Genomic DNA, 18525 nt, shown 5'->3' with positions numbered 1-18525 from the left:
TTTCTATTCTAGGACCTAATGTACCTAGAGTTCTAACGAGCAACATAAAAAACATACTAGAAAATGTGCTATTTGCAGTTACACTACGATGGACAGTTATTTTATTTTTATAACATTTATTCAAATATAATAATTAAGTACACTGCCTTGTTACTTGTACTTTTAATTATATGTATTTAAATTATATATTCCAGATAGTGATATATATCTATAATTGTAGAATTATTATTAATTGATTATTCAGAGACAAGTTAAGCCAATAAGATAAGTGGTACGATTGCCTTGTGTGAGTATACGTAAGTGATAAATTGTCGAGCAATAATTTTAGCTACTTTTCTTGTTATTCCTAGTTTTCATGCATTGGTTGATACAGAAAATATTATTATTTTATATTTTGTAAAGTAAGTCAAATAAAATATATTTCTACATACAACAATAAATATATTTTTATTGATTGACATAGTGTCAAAAGTTGACGCTATCCAAATTTTCATTTTCAGTAGAAAAAGGAGCACTTTTTATAACAAATGCTACCGAGACTGTTTTTAAATATGAGAAAGCATCAAAAAAGATTCTGGTTGCTAAGAATCTATCACAGAATTGGAAAATAATGTCTCAGAATTTACTACAGAATTTGACACAGAACTTGAGAAGTTCAATTGTACTTGAGACTAAGTAAATACTGTGCCATAAGTACTGGCCATCTATACTAAAAATATGAAACTGTACGGTTCCTGTAAAAATATACTGTACACGATTTATTATCAGACGGCGTTAAACACAGTATGTAAAATAATTTAATCCCCGCGTCCGGCTGTAGGTACTTTCGAGGCGTAACTCCGACGATTTAGGTAATCGTCACGCTTATAGTTCTGAAAAAGCCTTAGTAAGCATGCCAGCCAGCAGCCATGTACAGCCAGCAAAAATAAAATTTAATAGAATTTTTTAAATCACGAGTTATGTTAGTAAGAAACTATGGAATTCAATCATTTTGGTATACTTCATGTATATGTCGCAGCCAACTAGCTTAATTAGCCTTTCAATTAACAGCCTAGCCTTTTAACTAAACGGCGCCGATTAACTAATGGCCTGACTGATGTTTAGCCAGTTGATTAAATCGCAGCTTCTAAAAAACCTAGAGTGCCACCAGATTAGCGATTGTCAGTGGTCGCTCAGGTGACCTTATCATTTACCTTACACATAGATAGACATAGGAAATGGAGTGCAAGAGGACTTAAAAATCACAATAAAATGTAATATTTTATTAGTTTTATTTACTCCAATTCTCATTTTTCTACAAATACTAATTAAAATATATTATGTTTAATGGCTTGAATGATATAAGTGTGAAAAAAAATACTAATCAAAGTTTATTAAAATCGATCGATAGTAATTTGAAATTCTCTGCATTACGCGCGTTTTGATAGTATATTAGTGTAACGATCTCCACGCAGCGTAGTGCGTTGAAATGACATGTCCTACCCTGCACATATATGTACTCTATAATAGATGTTGTCTTTTTAGTATAATTGGTCTATCTAGCTATCTAGCAAATTATAGTGGCAATCATATAAAATCATATTAAAAGAGGAGTTAGTGTTTCTGCCAACATTAAACATACTTTTAGTTTTAAGTTATAATACATTGGTAATAAACTAGTATATTTTCCTGTAAATATTGATTTAATAAAACTTCACCCACCCGACAATGTGTGTTAAAATTATATTATATTACATTACATAGCTTATTACTTGCTTTGCTAGTCTGTGTAATATTCCTAACAATAACATTATCTATGACTTTTAAAGTATTCTTTTTTTTATCACTGGCATCTCTCTCAAGTTCCCCACGCGATTGAAAACTTGATGTTGAATATATAATTATATTGTTTCAATAATTTTCACAATTAGCGTAGATATAAATACAAAATGTACGGACAACAACCAATTATAGTACTGAGTAAGTATTGAATGTAAAAATCAATATTTGATGTATGTATTTCACGAGAAAATTTGTCAGTTTAAAACTTAATATAATTTTAGGCCAAAACACAAAACGTGATTCCGGCCGGAAAGTTCAACTCGAAAATATAAATGCTGGGAAGGTAAACGAGTTTAAAAATACGTAGAATTGTTAATTTTCATTATTCCGTGTGATTTTCAGTTATAACTTTTAAATTGTATTGCATATTTTAGACAATAGCGGACGTTATAAGAACATGCCTTGGTCCCCAAGCAATGTTGAAAATGTTGATGGATCCCATGGGAGGGATTGTAATGACTAACGACGGCAATGCTATCCTCAGAGAAATCACTGTGCAACACCCAGCTGCTAAAACAATGATAGAAATTGCCAGAACCCAAGATGAAGAGGTTAGAATGCTTATATTTGCCTATTCAAATAAATTTATTATCTACCTTGGAGGATGATTAAAAATACATTTTAATTCATTTGTGTCTAATTTTCGTTTGTATTAACAAAGTGATGAATGAATGAATTTATTTTTAAATATCACATTTCTTTAATATTACTACTATATAGTAGTACCGGAATTATTTAGCATCTTGCTATGCGATTTTTATTATTTAATTTTGTTCTTTAGGTTGGTGATGGAACAACATCAGTCATTGTACTAGCTGGAGAAATCTTAGGTGTGGCAGAACCATTTCTTGCACAAAATATTCACCCTACTGTCATCATTAGGGAATACAGACAAGCCCTTGAAGATGCAGTTAAATTGCTGACGGAAAAAATATCTGTTCCTGTAGATTTGAATGATAAGGAAAAGATTAAGGAAGTGGTAAGTTTTAATAACTACATAATTTTAAGTGTTTAAATTCTCTGTCATGAAGGGAAGCGCAAGTATGATTTCCACAGTTCCGCAGTAATAATCAGTGAGTGTTTCAGTTTCAGGTTAATATACTTAGTATTCTTATAAAGTGATTTTTCTAATATTTTGTAAATTAAGAAATCATTTCCTATTTTAAATAATCACATTTTTTACATTATGATCCTAGTTTCAAATAATGTTTTAGATACGATCATGTGTGGGAACCAAGTACATTGGTCGCTGGGCTGATCTTGCAGTTGATATAGCACTTGATGCTGTCAATACTGTCACTATCAATGACAATGGAAGAGTAGAGGTTGATATTAAAAAGTAAGTATTTGTCATTTGTCTCTCCCTACAGTAAAACCTTATTATTTGTCTCATACATAATACACTTTTCCACCTCACTATGTTTTTAACATCTTAGAAATTTAGTTAACTCTTACTCTGCATATCCTAGTAATTTAAAACTTAAACATGTTATATGTTACGTATATATCTGAAACAAAGTTTTTATATTTATCATATCGAAAATGTAATTGAATACCAATAATTCTACGATTCCTTACTTAAAAAAGAATTGAATAAAGACTCGTTCACAGTAAAAATGCTTAGAAATGGATCGGTGAAGATTAACACCAATAGTGAAGCTACCTACAGAGTGATCACAAAACATCTTAAAGAAGAAGATGCCTCGTGGTTCTCTTACGAAAACAAGCAGAGCAGGCCAATAAGAGTAATGGCAAAAAATCTCCATGCTTCTTGCAAGCCTGAAAGGATAGTTGAAGACCGTACTAGCCAAGGATTTAAAATTTTAGATGCAGCCGTCAAATATAGCTGGAAAACCAAAGAACCGCTTAACATGTTTCTTCTGTCTTTCCACCATCAGGAAAACATAAAAAATATCTACGAAATAAAATCCATACTTGGCTGCAAAATTGATGTACAGCCACTGAAATCACCGAAATTGATTCCCCAATGCAAGAGGTGTCAGGCTTATGGGCATACACAGAAATACTGCTCCAAGGAGCCGAGGTGTGTGAAATGCACTGCAAAGCATCTCACAGTCGATTGTAACAAGCCACAAGACGCGAAACCGAAGTGTGTTCACTGTGGTGAGTCACATCCAGCTAATTACAGAGGCTGTGTAGTAGCAAAAGAATTACAGAAAATGAGAAATGTCTTAAAATCAAAATCAATGATAGAAACGGACAAATCAGTAAAACCAGCAAATTTAGTTTCCAAAACTGTTTCCTTTGCCCAGGTAACTAAGACTCCATCCCCAACACAACAAAATGAGATAGCTAGCACAGGCATGGATGAAAAGATTAACACCATACTTTCATTATTGACATCCTTTGATGAAAGACTTAAAAAACTAGAAAGCGGCACCAAAATAGCTGCTCCCAAACGTCTTAAGCAATAATGGCTTTAAAAATAATGGCATGGAATGCTAATGGGCTTTTAAAACACCAAAGAGAACTTCAGATAATTCTTAAACATGAAAACATTGACATCTGCTTGGTATCGGAAACACATTTTACCAGGGAGTCATACATTCAATTTAAAGGATATAATGCCTACCATGCCCTTCACCCAAGTAATAAATCCAGTGGGGGAAGTACAGTTATAATAAAGGATAGCTTAAAACACCATGAGGTCTTTAAATATGAAAGAGCATATACAGGCTGTGGCTGTGAGCCTATCAATGAAGCGGTATCCATTAACAATATCATCTATTTACTGCCCACCAAGACATGCACTTAAGTACGACCAGTACAAAACCCTGCTAGAAAGTCTTGGAAATAGATTTGTGTTGGGAGGCGACTTCAATGCAAAACATACCTACTGGGGATCAAGATTAATATCGACCAAAGGAAAAGAACTGTTCAATGCTATGAAAAATTTGAGATGTGATGCAATTTCCACAGGAAGGCCCACATACTGGCCAACAGACAAGAATAAAATACCAGATCTTATAGATTTCTTCATATTTAGAGAAGTATCACCAAATGTTCTCCAAATAGAGGAAGCCTATGATATGAACTCAGATCACTCACCAATCTTACTCACAATTGGCGAAGACCCTATAAAGCGAAAACTGAATCCATCTCTCGTGAACACGCATACGGACTGGGACAGCTTCAAAATTTATCTTGTCAATATGGTAGACCTTAGAGTACCTTTAAAGACTGAGGAACAATTAGATTTAGAAGTCAATAGATTTACAAAGAACATCCAACAAGCTGCTTGGAGTAATACTCCAAAATTTAAGAAAAAGGTACAAAACAACTACTTCCCAGAAGAGATTAAAAATTTGATAAAGACAAAACGAACTCAAAGAAAAAGGTGGCATTCCACAAGATGTCCAGAAGACAAAAAACTTCTGAATAACCTCACTAAACAACTGAGGAGAGAGATTAAAATACATAAAGATACTTCAATAAAGAGATGCCTAAACCAATTAACTTCTGATGGTTCCACCGATTACTCCATATGGAAAGCGATAAGAAATATCAAAAAACCTACAACACATATTCCTCCCTTACGAGAGTCTAATGGAAATTGGGCTGCAAGTAACATACAAAAAGTTAAGAGGTTCGCTGATCATCTAGAAAATATATTTCAAATCGATGAAGAAGATTTACTTAACTTCGAAGAAATAACGCCAGAAGAGCTGAACATCCGTCTAGTCACACCAAAAGAGGTCTTAAGTGAAATTAAATGTCTAACTAAAAAGAAGGCACCAGGTTTTGATCTAATTACGGGTGAAGTCCTTCAGCATCTCCCCCGTAAAGCCGTAGTTAAATTGACAACCTTAATTAATGCCTCATTTCGACTTCAATATGTTCCCAATATGTGGAAAGTTGCGGAAGTTATAATGTTTCCCAAGCCAGGAAAACCTCCACACGAAGTCACATCTTACAGGCCAATCTCACTGTTACCTGTTATAGCAAAGCTATTTGAGAAAATCTTTCTCAAACGTCTTAACCCTATTATTGTCAAAAAGCAGCTCATACCAGATTACCAATTCGGTTTTAGAGAAAAACATTCTACCATAGAGCAAGTTCATAGAATCACAAATAATATTGAAAAAGCACTAGAAGAACAAAAAGTCTGCTCCACTGTCTTTCTGGATGTAGCTCAAGCATTTGATAAAGTGTGGCATCGAGGACTTGTTCATAAATTAAGGAAATTACTGCCTCGTCAATTTTCAAATATCCTTGAGTCATATTTAACACAAAGAATGTTTACAGTACGACAAGATGATGATTATTCAGAACTAAAAGAAATAAAAGCTGGGGTGCCGCAAGGGAGTGTATTAGGTCCGGTCCTGTACCTCTTATACACATGCGATATTCCTGATCTAAAAGATAACGTTATCGCGACCTTTGCCGATGATACTGCTATCATGTCTACGGCGACTACTGAAAAGGAAGCGGTAGTAAAATTACAAAAAGCCATAAATATTGTTGGCTTGTGGACCAAAAAATGGCGGATAAAATTAAATCAGTCTAAATCAGTTCACATAAACTTTTCCCACAAAACATCAAATTACCTACCAGTATATATTGATAACGTCAAAGTGCCGTTCCAAAATTCAGCTAAGTACCTAGGTATGACGCTAGACACCAAACTCCGATGGAAGGTCCATGTTAAAAAGAAACGCGAAGAGTTGGATCTCCGTTACTCTAAATTGTACTGGTTGCTCGGAAGGCATTCCACGTTATCAGTACAAAATAAATTATTGATCTACAAACAAGTCCTGACACCTGTATGGACTTATGGTTGCCAGCTGTGGGGCTGTACCAGTAATAGTAATATCCAAGTAATCCAACGATTCCAAAACAAAGTGCTCAGGGGAATAGTCAATGCTCCCTGGTACATTCGCAATTACGACCTCCATCGGGACCTTAATGTAGAGGACGTCACCACATTAATAAAAAAGGCTGCTGGAGCACACGAACATAGGCTCCACCATCACGTGAATGTCGAGGCTATTCAACTCCTTGATACCACTGACCTAGTGAGAAGATTGAAAAGGATAAAACCATTTGATCTAGTGAATTAGTGTTAGTGTACTTTAATATTAAGTGCTAAACAGTGAATGAAAAAATGAAAACACAAGAACAGAGTGTCTTCCCTTTAATAGAGACTATAAGTAGCGTTATTGGACACTTACTTATTACAATCCTTTTTAGTAAATTAGGTTAGACTTAAATTACTTATTAGTCTTAAATTAGGCTAGATTGTAATGTTCCATGATGTCGTAGTAAAGACACATGTATATAAAAAAAAAAAAAATATTTATCATATAAACCCAATTATAAATATGCTTGTAGTCTACATGCAATTGTTATAATACTTTTCAGCTATGCTAAAGTTGAAAAGATTCCTGGCGGGACAGTTGAAGAGTCAAAGGTATTAAATGGTATCATGATCAATAAGGATGTGACGCATCCCAAAATGAAAAGATTGATTGAAAACCCTAGAATTATTTTATTGGACTGTCCATTGGAATACAAGAAGGGAGAAAGCCAGACCAATATTGAGATTGCTGATGAACAGGTAATAATACTCTTTTGATATTTTGTGTAAGATCAAATGTTATGAATTGTATTAATTTTTAAAGAAAATTCAAGTGTTTGTTAAGCTAAAATATGTTATTATGACTTTCACGATTACGATAGCATACAATATTAGCAGGCTTCATATTTAATTTTTGTATTAAAAAAAAAATATGACAATAATAATGAAAGTTATAAAAATGTCAAGAATTGTTACCTCAACAATTATTTTTTTATCATAATTATTGTATTAAATTTGAAGGGATGTTATTTACGTTTTTCTGTAGCTTGTAAAAAAATATGAAATTTAATTCATTAGATTATATTTTAATATATACCTGAAAGCCTGGCCTTAGTAATTTTTTAAATACCTGTTATAAACAATATAAAACTACTAATATAATTACATCTTATAATTATTCAATAAAATAGTTACATTAAACATAACATTAACATGTTGTTCAGACTTCTGAATTTTACATATTAAACAGTATATTTGCTATTGTTAAGAAAAACATTCATATTTGCTTTTCAAACAGCAACATTATTTACATATTTAACTAGCAGACATGGGACATTATTCAGTACGGACATTATAGTTTGTTGTAGTATAATTAATGTATAACAATTACTAATTCTAGGACTTCACCAAACTCCTGCAACTGGAAGAGGAGCATGTGCAACGTCAATGTGCTGACATCATTGCCCTCAAACCAGACATTGTCTTCACTGAGAAGGGAGTCTCCGATCTTGCTCAGCACTATCTGGTTAAGGCTGGCATCACTGCTATTCGCAGGTAATTTTCCTTCCATCAAAGTGTAAATGTGTATTTTATATTCAATTAAACTTATTTGTATAATAGCAATACTATAGAAGTGTAACTAAAAAATTACGATGTCTCTATACACAACTATTTGTTGTTTGTAAATTTCATGTTTATTTTCTTATAAATATTGCGATTTTGAGATTTTTAAATACTGCCTTAGGGTCCGTTTAAAGTATTGCCTTAGAAGATTTACAACAATCCTCTTGTCGGCAAAAGTAAGCAAAGCTCTAAAAAAATAATAGTACATAAACATATTAATTTTTTGTAGATGTCCTAGAAAATGCATTTCGTTTTTAAGCATAGACAATGTGTGGGTAATATTTGTAAAAAATAAATAATGACTATTAACATAATCACCAAAAAAGGAAAATCAAAGACCCCCTTATAGTGCTTACGTAATACTTGAACGGCCCCATATAACAAGAAGTAAGCTTTTGTAAAAGCAGCTTAACCTAGAGTTGTCATTGGTTGTATAAGTACCGCTCTGTTATAAATCTCCGACCGACTCTCAAGTTCAAACAATTTTGACATAACATTGTCGGCAAAGTTTAACTTCAAAATCTCACCTAAAGTGTAATCAATAACGACGCTGAAAGGTCTGCGCATTTTTTATACAGAGCTGGCGTTATACAGAAATGTTACTACTATAGTCAGTCATTTCGACGTTATAGGAAGATACATAGAGTCAAACTTTACATATTATTTATACAAAATAAATTTATCAGACATCTGCAATATAAAGCTAAGACTTTTCTGACTGACTACTTAGCAAGATGTAACCATTTCCACATTCTTCCTCTCTCAGTTAGGCGTGAGAGAGCAGATGTTACATATTTAATAAATTTAGCTACAGGTAAAGATGACTGTCCTGAGCTACTAAGTAAGGTCTGTCTCCATGTGTATAATAGGAAACTAAAAAATATGCACCTGTTGTACACACCTAAAGTTAACACCAATTACAGAGCTTTATGGTTAGGTTAGTTAGTTAGGCGAGTACGTTTAACAATTTGACTTGTGATATTGACCTATTTGCCTCAAGTGTAGTGTCGGCAAGGAGAGCCATGACATCTGAGCTCCTCGGTGCAATAAATAGTGAATCATACGTTTTTATAAGTGTATAAGTTATACTAAACTGTTAAGTGTTACTTAGCTAATTTTTACTTATTTTATTACTTTCTTTGATATATATTTATATAGTTTAATTTAATCATTTTATTGTTACCAATCCAGTTAATAATATTAGTACTTAACTATGTGTAAAGATTTATTTAATGGCGTAGAAAGAACATTATGTTTACTAAGTAAGTTAGTAAGCTGTAAATCTTTCTCAATATATATGAATAAAATAAAAAATAATCATTTGACAGACTGCGCAAAACCGACAATAACCGTTTAGCCCGTGCGTGTGGCGCCACAATCGTTAACCGTACTGAAGAGCTCAAGGAGAGTGACATTGGTACTCAGGCTGGAAGATTTGAGGTCAAGAAGATTGGTGATGAGTACTTCACCTTTGTCACCGAATGTAAGAATCCTAAGGTAAGTGTTTTGCTTCGAATTTATTATCAATAATACACACACATTCATTATTTCAATCAAGATTAATGTCCCATTCAATAGTTTACATAATTGTGTTGTAGTGTGTATGTAAATTGACATTGACATTGAATGAACTTTTAATCTATAAATAATAATATTGTAAATTTTCATATTTTGTAATTTCACATATAACTTGTTAATAGAGATTTATAATTTCCGAACTTGTATATAACATATTTTAAAAGATATTATTGTCCATATACCGTTAAATTACTCATAAATAAAATAATAATAGTCCACAGCGTAAATAATGATCTAATTTGTGTTTGTACTTAGTATAGCTGTAATTATACCAGAACATTATCTGTTATATATTTTCAAAATCTTTTATTACAATAGAATTTTAGTTTTTACAACATATAAAAATTTCTTACATGAGCTGTCATTAGCTTTCTATGTCTTATAAACCCTGAAATGCTGTTCATTTGTCTGAAAACTCTTTTGGGGTACTATCAGAATTGAGATACTACTGTATAAACATTAACTATCCACATTGTGTCCCTAACTGATCGAAAATTATCGTGATTCATGTGCACTTTTTTTACATGGGTCCTTTATTAGTTTTGTCTTGATAACGGTTTACATAATTTTTATTTTTATTTCTTGCTTACCTCATCTAATTTAAAGTTGTTGCTCACAGTGATTACCTGGAAGAGATCGCTTGAAAGCGGTAAGGCCGTTGCCCTCCTTTTCATTTAATAATGCCAATCGTATTATATTTCTGCAACGAAGTGTTAATAAATATATTTTAGAGCAAACAAGATTTAGTTTTAGAATATGGACCTTACTAGTTAAATATTTTTAGGCCTGCACGATCCTCCTACGTGGAGCCTCTAAGGATGTGTTGAACGAGATTGAGAGAAATCTGCAAGACGCTTTGCACGTTGCAAAGAATTTGGTACGTATGGTTACTAAGTAAAATATATATTTTTATTCATTTGTCACGAGTCTCCATAACGAAGCCCGGCTGTGCATTAATAGATATTTTTCTTTATGCAATTGACAAATCCTCGTATGTTGAAGGATAATATCTCAAGAAAAGTTCTTACCTGCATTTGAAAAGAATTTGCGGTCAATACTAATAATTAAGTGATCATACTTAATCGCTGCAAGTCAACCTTGTCTTCATATTTCTGCGTGTGTCTTATTAAGATGATTCACCTGTGTCGGACATGCCATTCATCAGGTCTGACACTTAACTGCTTGCTAATCTGTGATTGAAGCTAGAAGAATTGTCATGGCCTTTGAAGGTTAATAATTAAGTACTTAACTCTTATGAGAAGGTGTCTTTTTCCAGGTCCTCAGTCCGCGTCTAGTGGCGGGCGGTGGTGCAGTGGAGATGGCAGTATCTCAGGCTTTATCCGCTAACTCCTCACACAACACACCCTACAGGGCTATTGCTACTGCACTTGGTAAATAACTGTTTCTCTATATCATAACATTTAATTTATACATTTATTATAGTGTTGTTTCTCTAATCTAATATATGAAATTCTCGTGTCACAATGTAAGTTCCCATACTCCTCCAAAACGGCTCGACCGATTCTTATGTTTATTATGCATATTTACTAATTCTGAGAATCGGCTACTATCTATCTTTCGAACCCCTAAGTGATAAGGGGTGACCACCACAAAAAATATTTTATTTATTTTTTATGATATGACATACCCTTAATTTTCACCCCTTTACTATCAACCCCCTATATTTTATTTGTTTATTAGAAAATTATGACGCTGAGGTTTATATAGAAAAATATTCACAGAAAAATCTAAAAAGTTTTCATTCTAGAAAAGCGAAGTCTCTGGGGTAGCATAGCAAAATATTCCATGTTCATATGAACTAAGAAGCTGGGCTAAGTAAATTCATATAAAGGAGAAACGAAATTCGCGGGGGCAGCTAGAAATTTATATTTATGAAAGAACATTCATTTATTAACTCCTTTGTTTAAATGCGCTTAAGACAATTTATTTTTGATGATATAATTTTGGCGCGTTAGGGAAAAATGATGGGAGTAATTGTTACGATGCGCGCGCACACCGTCACAAAAAGCCGACACCCTGAAGTTAGCTATAGTCAACATTTTATATTGTTCTGCTGGTTTTTCTAGAAACATAGAATAAAATTTTTGAAAAGATTTTTATCTTGTTACGCCAAAGAAGTATAACTTCTAACGCGTGTACATAAGTACACACACGTTTTTTATTTTTCATTTGTTCAAGATATAATATTTTCAACATCTCCTTTTTAATTCCGACCTCGATAAGTCAGATAAGAAAACCTCTGAAGTCCGAAAATATTATTTGTTCAAAGCCTAAAAACCTCCTTTACTCGAAATCTCAACCCTCTATTAGTCGAAATAATTAGCAAACCGGTTTGCTATATATATTGGAATGTTTTATTTTACCTTTACAACTCGATCATTTGTAACTTATAAATAAAAATATTTTGTTTGTAACCTCTGTAACTTGATTTTTTTCTAAGATTAGTTAGAATTAGAATTATTAGAATTAAATGAAATTATTAGAATTAGAATAAATCTTAACCTCTACAAGTCATAAAAATTATCTTAGGTCAGAATTTTCAATAAGTCTAAAACTCTTACATTTTTATTTTTTTTGGGTTTGATGTTTGAGTTATAAAGGTTTTACTGTATTATAGGTTTTACATTATATTTTAGATATTAGATAATGTGTGTTAATAAACGATTTTGATTGATGTTTTCAGAAATAATCCCGCGTACACTCGCCCAAAACTGTGGTGCAAACACAATTCGTACGTTAACTGCGTTACGTGCACGTCACGCGGCGGGCGCCGCTGTCGCCAGCACTGCGGGCATCGACGGGGAGACGGGAGAAATCGTGGACATGGCTGCTAAGGGTATTTGGGAACCGCTGGCCGTTAAGTTACAGGTATTTTTTCTGAATTGAAGATTTATGAAAGAATCCCGCAATAGGACATGGGACAAGTTCCTTTCTGAATCTGTTTCGATGTTGTTTAAAGGAAGTGGATGACCAGCCTTATTTCTTTATATAGTTAAAGAGTTGGTTCCCGTCATTTGTACTGTAGATATTTTGATAAATATGCTGTGTCTTACGCAGTCCGGGTATGCATGGTCACATTAAATGTGTTTGCATCGTTAGGGGTAAATATATACAACGCAGAAAAACGTTATTTTTAATTGGTTTAGATGTAATATGTACGTAATAGTACAAGTGTAATGTATTTAAGTAAAAACCCCATTTTCACGTACAATCAAATTGAGATAATATTGGTCGATAATTTTAAAACAAATTCGTTCATACTATATGACGCCGCGCATTGTCATTGTGTTGTCATAGTGATGCCTCGGTAGGATTAAAATAATAAATATGACCTAAATTATTTTAAGGGATTAAACAGTGCTTATCCGGAGCTGGATATATTCGGTAGTGGGCTGATCGGTTTTAGAGAAAGCATTGTTGGGTGCATATCTCGAACCTAATTCGCTGTTTTGCTGATGTTTTTTTTGTATTATACGTTTTAATTGTATTTTTTAATTTCTTTTCTGAAACACTTATATTTCCTTCAACTTTCATACATTTTAGATGAAAGATTTTATAAAATATGCAGTAGATTTAGCACAATGTATGATGTGGTAAACTTTAATAAATAAATACAGATTGATAGGATACGATTGTTTACTTTTTAGACGTTCAGAAGTGTCGTATGAATATCGTCATATTTCATCGTTGAGTTCCTTTAGGTAATTAATAGATTCACAAAACATGTCTTCAGCGAGAAAGCTGCCCCGAGATGCTTTTGGCGTTTCTAATGTTGTATATATCGCGTAAATTTCCAAGAATATGCGGTTTAATACTGAAGAGAAATGTATCTTTGTAATAAATTCAATAGGTTTCATTAAATTGGGTTAAGTCGTGTTATTAAACTTGATGTAACCATACCATTTTGTGATCTTATATTCCTGGACGTAAACTGGAAAGCACGGGAGCTGTCAACATTTGTTATAATAGGTTATTTATTATTTGTACCACTGGTTACATTTGTTATAGATTATGGGTGTACCACTGTTTTTTAAGCCACTACCACTATTATCACATCACTTATAAATTCATATTGGGTTTTTATTAATCACAACTTATTTATTCATAAGACTTATGATTAATAAAAAGTATCATGGTAAGGGTTAACTACACTACAGATTGTATAATTAAATACATATAATTGTTACGATATTTAATAAATTGACATTCGCTAAATGGATATTTAAACATCAGAATCTATTACTAAAATGTATAATATATTGCAGGTCTACAAAACGGCTGTGGAGACAGCGATAATGTTGCTGAGGATTGATGACATTGTATCCGGTTCTAAGAGGAAGGATGGTAAAGAACCCGCTGCGCCGGCGCAGATGGCCCAACAAGAATAAAAGCTTTATTAACTTGTATTACATAGCCGCTATATTTTTTCCAAATATTTTGTAATAGTTAGTTTCAATATTCTGAATTTTACATTGAATATTTCTTACTTTTATGGTAATATTCAATATATTACCTAAACCATCTCTTATTGAGTTGCATTTAATTTCAGCGTAAAAAAAGCCATCAAGTCGGTATTTTTAACATTTTATTGTAACAACTATTACAGCGCTATGTAATACGTCGAATAAAACATAGTAATAACTATCCACTAGTTTTTACGCTAGATAACACTTAAACTGGTGAGGAGTCCAGATATGCTTTTCGCTTATAATATTATTAAGGTTGACTAAAATCTTTATATATGGTCAAAATATTTTCAAGAATATTGCTAGATGCAAAATTATTCTCTAAATACACAGAATTCATAGAGTATTTTTGAAAATATAATCTGTATCAAAAACAAATGTTTGAAGATGTGAATTGAGATTTGTCCTTGTCACACAATTAACGTTAATAATAACTTTGTAGTTTTTAATAATTTTATTTAATAACCTTGTCGTTATTTATCTATGGTCAGTTTACTCGTGAGGTCGCGTTTATGTTACATCCTGTTTCATTTGGAACAATTATAGTATTAAACTTCTAAAATAATAAAAATGTGTTTTCTTTATCAAAGTTACTGTACTATTAATTTAGTAAAACTTGTCACCAAGGTTTTGTTATTCTTTTTATGTAGATTCACAAAATATTTGATTGCCTACACTTGATAAATGTGTAATCGCTATATAACGACACTCAAGGGACTGCATAGTTTGACGTTACAAAGAGTTTTCGTTTAATGGAAAGAAGAAAAATACTAAATCCAAAGCGTCTACCAACATCACTTAATTTTTCTCCCACCTTGTTGCGCGTATCAGTCAAAATTCGTTAATACCAAGTGATATTCACTTACTTTTACTGTTAATTGTTTGAAGGTCTGTGACCAAAGGATTTGATAACGTATAAGGTATCCATGGCTGCTATTAAGGGAGCGTTCAAGTATTATGTATCACCAATCACCAATAATTGCGTGACGTTATACTTGAACTAGTCTAACAATCTTTTAATACTAAATTGTCCAAACCAAAGTACCAAAGGAACCAACTTTTAACTTCTCTATTCAAAATTATGATTGTATGTTTCTACTTAAAAGATATAACAAAAAAAGTGAATTCACAAATCACTAACCCGAATAATTAAGTAATAATAAAAGAAATAAGTAATAAGATTGTTTATTGCCAGAAATATCAGTAACTGTATTAAATAACATAGAATCTTAGAGCTAGTCATGATTTATGATAAATGAAATGGCAAAAGCAAAAAACTCAGCTGGCAGTTTTCTGAGCCAGCTTGTAATTAGCCTAACTGAGATATTAACTACACAAAAAAAATCAAAAGTTTATTTAGTAGAGTAGTATGTTACATAGTAGTATATAAAATAGAAACATTATAAGCTCATTCCTAAATACAATACAAAACAAATTAATTTAGATCTTTGTTAAATATATACATAAATATACGATATGATTCCTATATCATCACCTAAACGCGTTAGGAGATCATCCCAGACAGTGCAGATTGTCGTTTGTTTCAATTGCTTCTAGCTTTGCTTGAGATTTTAGAAGGGTTGATAACCACAGCCAAATTTCTGTAGAAATTTTATTTGTTAACGTAATCAGCTGATAACTTATTAATTGTTAATTTCTAATAAAATTAAACAATTGGTTAACGGAGTATGTTGCATTATCAGTTGTTATGGGATTGTTATTAGAATAGCTCACTGCTTGTGATGGGTCAAATAAGCTTCTTATTAAATAACCACCAGCCTGCATTTTGTATTCTACCATCCAATAATTTCGAAGATTAGACCCATCTATATTATCTAAGGTAACAAAACAGTTTTTATTTTGATATACCCATCCTAGGTTTTTAAATTTTGACGAATGTATCGTATATGCTCTTTTAGATGAATCATATTTAATTTCCCAATCGCTAGTAACAAGATTTAGATTATCAATAATAATCAACTTTGATTCTTGATTTGAATTAATTACCTTTTTATAATTTGACTTCGTTGCAATTTTAAATTTACCATTTGGTATAGCTGCTTTTCCAATTTTTTGCAAAAACCAACTATTTGAAACAGTAATTTTGTCATTTCCAGTTTCCTTACTATCAGTTACTATAAGTTCTTTGCCTCCATATGTACTGTCTTTGTCAATCATAGTTATTAACTTTTCCGTATTCTCTAGATCCCTCAGTCTGTAGGATCCATCATTAACCATTTCGATGCGCCAATATTGATTCTTACAACTGCTCTCGGAATATGCTCGTAGAAACATTTCTTGAGAAGTATCATTACTATTCCAGCACAGCAAAATATCTGTACTTAGACCATTCTTTACTTTATAAGCTTTTTTCTCTGTATTATATACAAACGTCCATGTTTGGCTATCATTTCCCCTGTAGCTATGACCGTGAACTAAGGAATCCTCTTGATTGCTATAATCAATGACTATGTCTGTCAAATTACGATTAAATATATTATAATCACCATCTGAGATGGACTGATAAGAGACAGGTTTAATTGTCCAACGTGAATGAATATTAGCATCGTCGCTAGAATCTTTATGAACTATTAGTTTAAGTCCGCCTCCTTCGCCGTCAAAGTATGCAGCATTTAAAATTAAAATTAAATGTAAATGTTCCAAATTTCTAAGTCTATAAGATCCGTCATCGGTCCGTTCGATACGCCAATATTGGCTCTTATTACCGCTATCTTTATATGCTCGAAGAACTACTTCTTTAGACGCAGTATTACTATTCCAAGTAAGTAATAGATCTAAATTCAGCGCACATTTTATTTTATAAGCTTCCTTTTCACTATCGTAACTTAAATTCCATTCTTGATTTTCCTTGACAGAATAGCTTTGAGCTTGAACCAAAGAGTCCTCTTGATTATCAAAGCCTATGACTATCTCTGGCAGGTTACGACTAAATATATTATAATTGCCATCTTTTATAGTCTGAAAATAGACAGGATTAATTATCCATTTTTGAGAGTTATCATTATCAGGAGAAATTTCTGTATCCATTGTAACTTGTTTTCCACCAAATGAACTAAATACATCCTGAATTGTTATAATCATATGTAAATTATCCAAATTCTTAAATTTAAAATATCCGTCATCGGTCTGTTCGATACGCCAGTAATGGTTCTTGCTATTATTATTCGTGAAACCTTGAAGAATATTTTCTTTAGTCGCGTCATGACTATTCCAGCTCAGCAATAGGTCAGAATTTTGTTTACTCTTCAATATATAACCTTCTTTATCGGAATCATAATTGACTAACCATGTTTGATTATCCCCACTGTTATATTGGTAACTATGGATAGTACCACCATCGACATTTTGAGACAAATCCAACACAAAATTATTATATTTTTTACTTTTAATTGTAAATTCTCCATCTGGTAATGGCCGTAGGTTTTCAAATTCATCACCAAATGTATCTTCTAATACATCACCGTCATCGCCACACATTAAGTCATCAGTAAGATCCATTCTCCCTATAACTTTTGGTGTTTTTGACGAAGTATTGGTGCGAAACTTGACGAGATTTTGGCTCGATGAAAGAACGTTTGGACGAGTACGTGTAGGTAATTTAGTAATAAAAAGTAGTAAAATAAGACTTCTGGACATATAACGAGCCTTGCAGGAATTATTTCGTTGGCAATTCCTTTTAATAAAGGGACTCTCTTATCCACTTCTCCTGTTGCGTCGAGCATCTGTAAAACGAGAGGTGGTTAGTTATTTATGGCAATGGAGTTTAAACGAAAATACTAATAATTTATATTTTAGCTAAATATGTTTATGGTCCTTGGATTTTAAATCAGTATAACATAGGTACTGTTTTACTACTTAAAGAACGCTTTTTTTACAGCAGAATCAGCTTGCTTAAAACCTCTTCTACTAAATATTTATAGGATTGTAGGTATATTCATATATTTGATATGGGTAAGCAAGTTAGAAAAAAATTGCTTGAAATAAAAAATACTAATAGGGACCTGCCTTCACACAAGTGTGTGGAAGGAATCTCTCTAAATGCAAGTACAATTCTTGTAGATAGCCTAGGAACTACAGTGCTGTCAGTGAGGAGTTAGTGTTACTATTCGCTACAAATCAGGTTGTAATGATACTGAATCTTTAAATTCCAGAAATGGTATTGCTATAAAATCAGCA

The 18525-nt window shown here is 32.5% G+C and overlaps 2 protein-coding genes across 5 annotated transcripts in view; one reads left to right on the top strand and one right to left on the bottom strand.

Moving 5' to 3' along the window:
* Nucleotides 1-1824: 1824 nt before the first annotated feature.
* Nucleotides 1825-14893, top strand: LOC123706963 (T-complex protein 1 subunit gamma). The gene is made up of 12 exons (XM_045656650.1): nucleotides 1825-1959; nucleotides 2043-2104; nucleotides 2196-2372; nucleotides 2603-2800; nucleotides 3036-3160; nucleotides 7204-7399; nucleotides 8040-8194; nucleotides 9592-9760; nucleotides 10626-10718; nucleotides 11118-11232; nucleotides 12546-12730; nucleotides 14128-14893. The coding sequence occupies exons 1-12, from the start codon at nucleotides 1929-1931 to the stop codon at nucleotides 14248-14250; spliced, it is 1629 nt and encodes a 542-aa protein (XP_045512606.1). The 5' UTR covers nucleotides 1825-1928; the 3' UTR covers nucleotides 14251-14893.
* A 604-nt stretch (nucleotides 14894-15497) lies between these two features.
* LOC123706786 (pierisin-like) overlaps nucleotides 15498-18525 on the bottom strand; it is a 36164-nt gene continuing 33136 nt past the window's right edge. For all 4 annotated transcript variants that reach the window (XM_045656228.1, XM_045656225.1, XM_045656226.1 and 1 more), the window contains exon 2: nucleotides 15498-18071. In XM_045656228.1, coding sequence (XP_045512184.1) covers nucleotides 15979-17985 — 2007 coding nt within the window. In that variant the 5' untranslated portion in view covers nucleotides 17986-18071 and the 3' untranslated portion in view covers nucleotides 15498-15978. The remainder of the gene's footprint in view (nucleotides 18072-18525) is intronic.

The sequence above is a fragment of the Pieris brassicae genome, chromosome 3, assembly GCF_905147105.1.
Source record: "Pieris brassicae chromosome 3, ilPieBrab1.1, whole genome shotgun sequence".
Classification (NCBI taxonomy): Eukaryota; Metazoa; Arthropoda; class Insecta; order Lepidoptera; family Pieridae; genus Pieris; species Pieris brassicae.
This window is presented reverse-complemented; position numbering and strand designations above follow the sequence as displayed.